The 10,780-nt window shown below is 38.0% G+C and overlaps 1 protein-coding gene across 1 annotated transcript; it reads left to right on the top strand.

Moving 5' to 3' along the window:
- The first annotated feature begins 433 nt into the window (after nt 1–433).
- Nucleotides 434–5,279, top strand: LOC113356076 (serine/arginine-rich splicing factor SR45-like). Its single transcript, XM_026599084.1, has 12 exons — nt 434–778; nt 1,355–1,423; nt 2,121–2,203; nt 2,725–2,771; nt 2,851–2,931; nt 3,016–3,160; nt 3,323–3,566; nt 3,672–3,737; nt 3,851–3,967; nt 4,605–4,668; nt 4,833–4,870; nt 4,952–5,279. The coding sequence occupies exons 1-12, from the start codon at nt 582–584 to the stop codon at nt 5,013–5,015; spliced, it is 1,215 nt and encodes a 404-aa protein (XP_026454869.1). The 5' UTR covers nt 434–581; the 3' UTR covers nt 5,016–5,279.
- Nucleotides 5,280–10,780: the final 5,501 nt, after the last annotated feature.

Raw genomic sequence — 10,780 nt, 5'->3', positions numbered from 1 at the left:
ACAGAGAGGAAAAGGCTTAGCAGTGTTTGAATTCCGTCATGAGATGCCAGAATCCGGTAGAAACTAGCGGTTAAGGGACCGTTGAGCAACTAGAATACAGAAACCAACGGCTAGAAGATGCCGGAAAAAGCCAGAGACAGTGAGGAACTTAGGAGGGGAAGAGAGAGAAGGAGTCGTACATTTCGGAAGATGCTTACTTTTCTTCATTTTCTTTTGACATTTTACGTTGTTGAACACCAAACGTCCTAATTTCCCCTTGCTTTCTTTTATCCACCAATTAACTTGGCCGTTGTGTTTTTTTTATTAACTACATACATGCCATTGTGATTGAGGCCTGGGATTGCTTCGGGTGCTATTTTTTCAGCCGTAAGGATGTGGATGACAATGCCATAAATAGATATCGTTACCATTTAACACCAAAACGTGACACCCCCCAACTCTTTTTTTTGCTAAGAAACACCCCCCAACTCAGTCCCCAACTTTTCTCCCGCGAGCTCTTTTCCTTCTCCCCCATTCTTTCCAAGGGATAGGGTTTTTCCTAGGGTTTGCGTTTTGAGCTACTACCAGGATTCAGCTCGATCATGGCGAACCCCGTTCGACGTAGACCAGTATCCTCTGGATCTTCAGGTTCTGGTTCATCTTCTCGTTCATCATCACGATCTCGTTCCCGTTCCCCTTCACGGTCTCGTTCCCGTTCCAAATCTGTCTCCTCGTTTTCTTCTCGTTCAAGAAGTGGTAGTTCTCCCAGTCGAAGCCCTCCTCCTCCTCAGCGAAGAAGGTTGTTTCACATATCACTCTTATCGATTTATTTTACTTTGTGTTGATTATTGTTTTGCCAATATGTTCTTTACAGTTTGTGGCATTCGATTGTAGATTAACTTAGGGTTCTCCTCTGAAGGCCATTTAATCATACACAAACCTAATTTGATTTTTGGTTAGTTGATTTGTTTTTTTTTTCAGGTGCATCTTTATTGTATTTTTAGTTTTAGGTTTATCTGTTTAGTTGAATTTATCTGTAATTACCCATTTTTTCTGGTTCTTAACAAAGAACATAGTCCAAAAATAATGGAATAAAGACCCTTCTGACTTTCAATAATTATTTTAGGACTAAGTTAATCAGCACTAAAGGGGATGGTCTCTTGTTCGATTTCGTCCTGTCTGTTTTTTGGATGTTAGAAATTATGAAGCTAATGAAATTTTAACTCTTTAAGTTTCTAAGTTTAAGTGAGAAGCAATGCATGGCACACTGTCTTTGTGTACTCTTGTTGTTAAATTCCGATTAACAAAAAGAACAGTGTTTTACTAGTTTGGAGAATTGTCTGATGGAATATCTTATTGTTTTGTTTTTGTGTAGTCCTCCGGGAGCAGGTAGGAGAGGTCGCTCTCCAGCACCGGCAACTAAACGTGGATCACCACCACCTGGGTGTGTTTTTATTTTTTTTGGTCTTCTCTTTGGTGCGCAATTTGACTTCTAATAACAATCTTCTGCTTACAATTAGATTGATCATTTCATTACAAATGTGCAACATTATTCAATCTGGATTACATGATTCTGCCATGGAAGCTTAGATCCTATATATGCATTCAATTGATAAGCTATACTGTATGCACACTCAGTTTAGGCAACTCATACTACAAACAAGATAGTAATAGAATAATTGGCGACTTGGTGTGTGTATGACTAGGAATTTAATTTGTGTAAAGTTTTTATATATCTAAATGCTGTTGTATTGGCCTTCAGTGCTTCACATGTTAACTCTTTAAATTGCGAACTGTTTCAGTGGGGTATCACTTGTCAAATGTTGCAAGTAAATTGAATTGTGACTTAATCCCTTTCTCTTGAAGCACCATATTTAACTTCGTCTTGGTCTTTTGATTTGTTTTTGATGTTAGGATATTTGTCTGAGTTGAATGATAAATCGCTTTGTGTATATGCATTCAATTGATAAGCCATACTCAACTGCAGTATGCACACTCAATTTAGGTGACTCATACTGCAAACAAGATAGTAATAGCATAATTGGTGGCTTGGTGTGTGTATGACTAGTAAATTAACTAGTAAATCAGGATATTTGTGACATAAAGCTGAGTTTGCTGTACTAAACATACCATGTTTTCAGGAAAGCATCTCCAGAATCTTTAATGCTGCATGTTGATCAGCTCACTAGGAATGTGACTGAGGGACATCTGAAGGAGATTTTTGGTAAGTCATTTCCTTTGTGATCTGGATTTAATAAATTATAATCTGTTGATAACTGCATCAAGTTCTTTGTACCTGGCAACTAATATTGCATGTATTCTTTTGCTTGGCTCAGCATTCCTTTCAAGCCAAGTTCTAATTCTTTTAACCCTTCAATTTTAATATTAGACTTTCTTAGGTGGGTGTGTAAGAAAATGTGGGAAAAGCAAGTTTGATCAAGAGACTTTGTGCTAACTAAAATAAGTAATTGACATGCATTTTATAGATCTTGTAGTTCAGTGTTTGCCACTGTTTTTTTCATCGGTTTGTGGGTCCCTTTGGAAAGTTAACACTTGCATTTCTTGAATTTGATATTGATTCGATGTTTGTTTTCATCCAATGTGTATGTAGTAAAATTGATGCCAATATATCACCTAGTAGCGAGGTTATGTGTTATGGCACCTACTTGATTTAAGAAATGCATCCATCTGAGCTTTAGCCTATCGATTGAAGTTGATCAATTTTTGCTTTTCTTTACCCTGTAGGCAACTTTGGTGAAGTTGTATACGTGGAGCTGGCAATTGATCGTAGTGTAAGTTCAAAGAAATTTATGTTGTGGTTTCTTTTACTGCTTAACATTGGACAGTTGAAATAGTTCTTTATGCTTGCAGGTTAATCTTCCCCGTGGATTTGGTTATGTTGAATACAAGACTAGAGCTGATGCAGAAAAAGCACTTCTTTTCATGGATGGGGTAAGCTACTGAGCATATATCTCAAATATATCTGTTGTTAGAAAATTTGCGTTCTTATTTGTTCTAATGGCTGTTCCTTTCCAGGCACAAATTGATGGAAATGTTGTTCGAGCAAGGTTCACCTTGTCTCCACGGCAGAAGGTTTCCTCGCCTACAAAAACTGTTCCTGCTTCTCAAAAGAAAGATGGTGTTGACATTGAAAAGGATGCTCCACACAGACAAAGAGATTGTAGGTTTCTTCATGTGGTCCCGTATATTACCTTAGGAGAAATGTTCTATCAGATATGCTTATATATACAGACGCACACGCACACAGACACACACATGTAGATAGATAGATATGAGAATTTGTATTCACTTCCTTTGTTCTCTCTTGTGGACTTGCTTTCAGCTTCTCCGCGCCGAAAACCTCTTTCACCACCACGTAGGAGATCCCCACTAGCTCCCCGAAGAGGTGACTCTCCTAGAAGGCGACCAGATACTCCTCCTCGGCGACGGGTGGATTCACCGCCACGGCGGCGAATGGATTCTCCTGTTGGTCGTCGTGGATCCCCTCTCAGGAGGAGACCTGCATCTCCTATCAGAAGACGATCACCATCCCCTCCTCCAAGGCGGTATAATAGATCACCTGCACGGTTGGCTATCTTCCTCACTTCAATTTATTATTACGTTATTACATTATGGTTATTCTGTAGCTGAGGTTTCCGTTCAAGCGTTTGATTTCTGTTGTTTTACAACAGTGCTTCTCCTCGAAGGGGTCGTGGCAGTCCTGTTCGTAGGCGCTCTCCCATCCCAGTCAGGCGACGGTAAGATTGTCATGTCATGCCTTTGAGTTCAAAGTTTTAAATTTTTCTTATATTTTTGGGACTTGGGACATGATTATTTCACTGCAACTATTTATTGATTTTCCTTTTATCAGTTCCCCTCCTAGAAGACTACGTAGTCCTCTCAGAAGATCACCTGCTGGTCGCCGGCGTAGCCGTTCTCCTATTCGCAGGCCTCTTCGTTCAAGGTCACGCTCAATCTCGCCACGCAGGTAAAGTTTTGACCAGCAGATGTTTCAATCACTAGTTTATCTAGTACAGCTAGACTGTGTATAGCTTTTAATGAAATGTGATTGTTCCCATTTTACCCATCAGTTTGGTCTAGTTGTTCTTCAATGCATCTTAGAAGGCGTACTAGCTTCCTGTCAAATCCTGAAGGAGACTTCTAATTACAATCATTTATTGTGAGATGCTAGACAATAGGGATATTTTGTCCATGTTATTAGGCTAATAAATTGAATGAAGCATGTCTGCGTATATATAAAAAGTGAACCATATACTCTATATGTTCTCATTGGACCTTGCAAACTTTAAACCATATGCTGCATAACATTTTTCCGACTTCCTCTATGGTTATGTTCTGGTTTTCAGCAGCCTTGGCTAATTAGCTGGATAAGTAGGTTAGCATACATCTGGATTTATCATATTGAAGTTATTCTCATGTTATTGAAGTTGCACATGTTCATAAAGATGTACGAATCGACAATTGAGCATTTTCGAGTAGCTGCATGAGAAATGGGTGGAATGTAATTTACTCTTTGGTAGCAGTTAGCTAGATTTCTGCAACTTAATTGAATGATCACCGTTTTGAATCCTTTTTTACTTGCACTTTTGCTATATGGACAACAGGGGCCGACTTCCTCCAAGACGTGGGAGATCTTCATCATCTTCCGCTTCACCGAGCCCTCGGAAGGTTTTATTAGTGGTCTTGTTTTTCTGCATTACATTTATTTATATACTGTTAGATTTTCTTTATGGGGGTTAGGGCTTTCTGTTAACCCAATAGCGTAGTCGAAGGTTGAGTCTTGAGCATGCAATGATAGTCTAACTTTGTATACTGGAAATGTAATTGTGCAGGGAGTCAGACGGATTTCCAGAAGTCGTAGTCCAAGAAGGTATGCGCTTGTTTACTTGCTTCTTTTTACTGTAGTTTGTTTATTTGTGTTGTCTGTTTATGATCATCATCTGAATTGTAGGCCTGTGAGAGGAAGAAGCAGCAGCCGCAGCAGTAGCAGCAGCTCACCACCTCCTAAACCATGAGAAGTTCGTGGATTTGGACTTGTAGATCTTTCCTTCTGTCTCTCTCTACCATCGTGTTTTACTATCTTGTTGCTGGGTGTTATTTGGAATTTGTAAAGTACATGGAAGTAGTACTGTGTCTAGAGTAGACAATGCTACATTGATCTGGAATAATGGAAGAATGTAGTTGTTTATCTTTTCCTAGTGTTTAATTGGAGCGGCCCTACACTATCAAGTGTGTATGATTCATTCTTTCAGTTATTTTTTCGTTGACACTTTTCATTTTCCTACTCCAGTAAAATTTTGAAAGATGTAGCTTAGAAATTCATAAAGGTGTGTGGCTAATTTTAAGTGCAGAATTTTCTATTTAATCGCGTGGTTCCTCATGTTGAGAAAGGTCCATTATTTTGGTGCACAGTACGATCATGAGCTGTTGTCTAGGGCTCTAGGCTGCCAGCCGTTATTCCTTTAGGCCCTGGGGATAGGTACACAGTGAGCTTTTAATGAGTTGTCTGTGACTAAATTAGGGAAAACAAGTCCTTGTTGGATTATTTGGTGGCCAGCGGTAGGAAACAGACAATACTGGTTGCAAAGCGAAACGGTCAATGCAGTAGTGGGCATGATTCTTGACCTTTGAAGGACCACAACTTGGACAACAAAATCTCTGAATCCATGTTCGGATTTGGTTGGAACAGAGTTTGTGGTTTTGAACTTTTCAACTTGTCGTCTAGTCTAGGAGTTTGATGTTACTAGATTGTAGTTTCTAATTCTTCTGTAGCGGGACAAACTAGAAATCTACATGGGATGTGAGACTTGGTGGATAACAAAATATGATGTATGTAAACTTTGTGCTGTTTAATCTAATCCGATTCAGGAAATTTGTCCCAAAAGAGATACTCCAGATACGCATGGGCGAACTGAGGCGACATAATAGATTCTGATTATTATTAGTTCCAGCACTTAAATGATAATAATCATCTTAGTCGTTTGCGCCTCAAAATTCTTCTTGTTAGGTCTGTCACCTTTGCCAACTCCAACAAACCCTACCTTCTTAGTAATGCAGGATTTGGGTGGATACAATCTGTGTTAATTGGGAAACTTATCAGCAGCACTTGCCTTGATAAAATCTTGTAGGGCACTTGCCTTGTAAAATCCAGCTATACCCAGCATGCCAAATAAAATTTCGAGGATGCTAATATACTTCCAGATACTATATTATGAACTAATTTGTGCATCATCATAGACATGTTTAAAACGCTGTCACATTGCACCACAAGATTTTATACTGTGGATGATCCTCTCGTCTCGAATGTCTCAATCGATTCCCCTGAAGTGAAATGGAAAAAAACTACAAAAATCAAACTTTATTCCATAGATCAACGGCACTCTGCTGCTGCTACTGACCGTAGCTGAAAAAAACAAAAAAAAGAAGGTAAAACTTATTTAAACTTTAAGAATATAGCCGTTTTTGTTGATCTAAACTCTTTATCCTTTTAATCAATCAAAAAATCAAAAACGTCGTTTGGATTGTTTCGGATACCTGTTCGGTCTCATTTTTAATTAGGATCGGCGGAGACAATCACGGGGTTATTGACCCTACCTTAACCGGATCACGCCGTTTTTCGTAATCAATTTATCTCTTGATTATTATTGTTACTACACCGCCACTTATGTTTGTGGGTGGGGTGACGTGGGGTCTATGGTACACACAACTTTTTTGACCAAATCCTTCTTCTTCTGCTGGTCACGTTCGTTTACTAGGGATGACATTACAAGACCAAATTCGCAATATCACGGTCCCGCAGGCCACTATTATCCTCTCGTGATATTTTTTATTTCATTCCACTAGAGGTATGCAGGTGTCTGGGGATTTAGACAGTTTTTTCAAGACGGTGATCACGATTTTTACGTAAGCCCAACACTTTGGGAGCTGAGGAGACGGTGAAAATGGAGACAATGATGCTCCATCTAAACAGTAAGGCGGTGCTCTACTTCTTTGAGTTGTGCCACTGCCTCTTCATTTCCCACAACAAAAATTTACTATGATTTCATTGGAACTCTCGCAGGATATATTACGTGGTTTCATATTCTAGGCATCCAATGCAATCGAACGGGCATCACTTACCAAGCATGCTGTAGCTCCTCAAGTACAATCTTCACTCATTATTTTCAATCCTTTTTCGTGTGCGGAAGAGGCAACAAGATCCATGATCGATTTTGGTTTGGGATATTGTAAAATCTTTCTTGATTGGTTTGGGATCTACCCATGCGGTTTATTCATATAAACGGTCCAATAGCATTAAATTCAAATCCTATACGGTCCAAAAAGCAATAATAGCCGATGCCGAGGACAATACCATATCTGGCCAAAAAAAATGTTACATTTGTGAACAAAAAAATATAATAGCGTAAAACAGTGTCAAATTCAAAAGCATTGCAGAATGATTAAAATTAGTCAGTAACCACTTGTTAAAATATCAGAGTAAAACATAACTATGCTGAGGTTATCCTTCTGCTGTAACGCTTTATCAAAAGAGAAATGAAAAATAAAAAGCGTCAAAAATTTCAAACCTGTTTAAGATATTCCAATATTTTATCATCTCGAAAATCCGCGACAAAGACAAAGACGGAGATATGTGTGGCCCCCCAACCTCTTTTCTTTCTTTGTTTCTCTCTTTTTAAAGAAAAGAAATCCACCCGTTACTTTGAACATTTGTTTCGTCTCTTTTCAAGCTGTAAACACAGCGACGATGATGATGATGACACTGAGTCGCATACTGTTTGCGACCCCACATTTTCGAATGTCTCAGGATCAGGATGATGCATATGTCCCGGCTGTATAAATGGCTGTGAAGAAATAGATATCGATGATCGTGATGCTTTTCTACGTTGCCTCGTCGTGTCCTACCGCTACAAAGTGTCATTAGGGGTGGTGCTTAAATACAAATGCATAACTCTACACTTATCGGGAAACATTCCGAGATTCCTTTCTGAGAAAATATCTAACGATTGTTTAGATTGTCCTTTTAGCATTGGGATCGTAAAAATGTGAAGAGGGTCTCGTATGATGGTGTTTCTTTCGGAATTTATTTAGAGTTTCTTCACAGTCAATGTATCATCATTTCCTATATAAGACGTATGTTTCAAGGCGGAATATTTGACCGGGTCTCATAGATATTTTCAAGCTCTCCATAATTTATATTTCTCGGACAACCATTATCCGTTCTCCTTTCTCTCATCTCTTCAGTGTTCTTTCTTCCATATTTTTTCAATAGTAGAGTGGAAAAAAATGAATCCGTTGAATCCAAGGATCTATACAATTGCTTCTTCAAGAGCCTTCATTGGATTTGTTTTTTAGAGTTTAAATTGTTTGTTCCAAAAGTTTTTGAGGAGTTTCGTCAACTCAATAATCAAAGGTAAGCTTTAATAAATTTAAACTCTAACCTCTTTTTCTTTTTGTTAAATTGATATTGTTAGTATTAGGGTTTTTGATGAACAACATGCATTGAATAGAGAGCTCTGAGTCAAGGCGATTTGTCAGGCGGTGTTGACTAAAATCAAGTTGATTTTTTCTCGAAGATAGCTAGTGATTTCGGGTGAATTATTCTTTTTCCTTATGTTTAATCGATGATTGGTGTTTATAGTGAGTTGATTCTGTAGATCTTATAATGGATTTTGGTCAATCAAGTGGTAAATCTACTTCGGTAGATCTAGGTCTTAATTCTAAAACAGAAAAGAGAGTTTTGTATCTTCATGATGATCAATTTGATGAAGGTTTGGATCATGAGAAGTTTTCGTTAATTGGTGGATTGGATTTGCAGGGGACTAAATTTGTAGATGATGTTGTCATTTTGAGAAATCAATTGAAGTTGGTAGGTGATTGTCAACTAACATCTCTTGAAAAGGGGTTTTCTCTATTAAACTGGATAACGAAATTGACAAGATATCAAATCTGGTTCATGGGAAGTAACCAACAAGTTTTCGAAAATAAGAAACTAGGAATATAATTTTCGTCATGGTAATCAAAAAACATCCAAAGCTATGGTGTGGGTAAGATTTCTTGGTTTAGGTCTTGAATTCTGAAAAGAGAATATTCAGTTTGCAATAAGCAAAGAGATTGGTACTCCAATCAAGGTGGATGCAACGACTTTAAAGTATGAATACGGCTACTATACAAGTGTTTTAATTGATATTGATTTTGCATAACAAATTCCTAAGAAAATTTGGATTAAAAAACTAAATTTGAGGTTTTGAGCAACCCATCCTAATTTTTAAGTGTCGTAAATTTCGCAATCATTGTAAGATTATTGGACACTTGGTTTCTGAATGTCATATAAGTAAGAGTAAACAAGATGTTGGTGATAGTTTATCTGGTGGCAAATTTAATCAGATAAGTAAGAGATCCGGTCATATTGCTCCTTTTGATATTCTTGCTCCTGAGACAAATTCAATTTAACTACCATTAACATAACAACTACATATCAGGAGTCTAATGTTGCATTTACGCCTCCGGATAGCAGATTCAACTCCTTAGAGCGAGAACTTTAAGATGGTGAAATAATTTTTAAAGTTGTGGATGAAGAAATAATAATGGAAGAGGATCCCTCCAAATTATCACATATTTCAGATTCAACTAATTTAGAATATGATGTTATTAAATTTATGGATGATAGAACAGGTAATCTTTCAGATCAATTAGTACCAGTTACTTCTTGGTCTTCTTTGGTAAAGCAAACAAAATAATCTTCAGCAAGTACAAGTAATAGTAACTCTCTTGGCAACTAGCAATCTCCAACAAGTGCAAGTAAAGATAATTCTCCTAGTAAACAAGGACCAGCTGAGAAAGCAGGTAAACAACCAAGTCCTACTGTTCTTAAAAATAATTTTAGAAAAAATATTGGAAAGGAGGTTCAAAGAAGTTGTAATGGTTCAGACAGGGATGAGCTTTTTTAATATTGCTCCCGTATGGACGTGCCATTTGATATTGCCGAACTAAGGAACTCTCTATCGTTAGGGGTTAAAAGAAACATCGTAATGACCCGTAAGTGCTTTTGTCGTACAGGACAACAAAATAATATCAACCATTAGTCATAGCGGGAATATCAGCGATAAGTCATACGGGAAATACGATTGGATCGTCGGAAATCAATCGCTGCTCCCGTATGACTTGTCGCTCATACTACCGCTATGACTTATCGCTCATATCGGTTATTATCGATCGTATGACCGATGATAAGTTTGCGCAGAGAGTTCATATAGAAATCGGTGGGGGTTATGAAGGATATGCTTGTGTCCATTGTTCCGAAGGGGTCATCCAAATCACCATCATAAACTATCCAGTCTTAATTATCATTCTCACAAAACTCCATCCTCGCTATCATATTCCTCAAAATCCTGAGCTTCTTCATACAACCAACGTCCATAAGTGTCAACAAGGGCAATCCTTGTTCCAAATCTTGATAGAATCCCCTCCTACGTTAAGTATTGTCCACGTTGTGTATACGTCCTATGTACGGTGTAAGCCGTAATGTCCAGGATAGTAAGTATTGTAAACATTGTCATACACTAATGTCCAGGACAGTAAGTATTGTAAACTCTATCATATACCATATTTTCCCATTGTCCAATAAAATTCGGGACAACGAGTCCAACGACGAAAAGCAAAGGAAATTTAGGACACGCGTGGTATTTACGAATTTTTCCGGGAGCGTAATGACCGAAGTCCCTTAGTTCAGAATTTTAATATTTCCACCCCTTATTTTGTCAATCGCAATATAAGTGTCCCC

The sequence above is a fragment of the Papaver somniferum genome, chromosome 3 (assembly GCF_003573695.1).
Source record: "Papaver somniferum cultivar HN1 chromosome 3, ASM357369v1, whole genome shotgun sequence".
NCBI classification, from domain to species: domain Eukaryota; kingdom Viridiplantae; phylum Streptophyta; class Magnoliopsida; order Ranunculales; family Papaveraceae; genus Papaver; species Papaver somniferum.
This window is presented reverse-complemented; position numbering and strand designations above follow the sequence as displayed.

Excerpts from the sequence above, each read along its gene's own strand:
- LOC113356076 (XM_026599084.1), top strand. The coding sequence starts at position 582 with ATGGCGAACCCCGTTCGACGTAGACCAGTATCCTCTGGATCTTCAGGT. Across the intron at positions 2,772-2,850 it reads AGCTGGCAATTGATCGTAGT|GTTAATCTTCCCCGTGGATT; the intron begins GTAAGTTCAAAG and ends TTATGCTTGCAG. Across the intron at positions 4,871-4,951 it reads AGAAGTCGTAGTCCAAGAAG|GCCTGTGAGAGGAAGAAGCA; the intron begins GTATGCGCTTGT and ends TCTGAATTGTAG.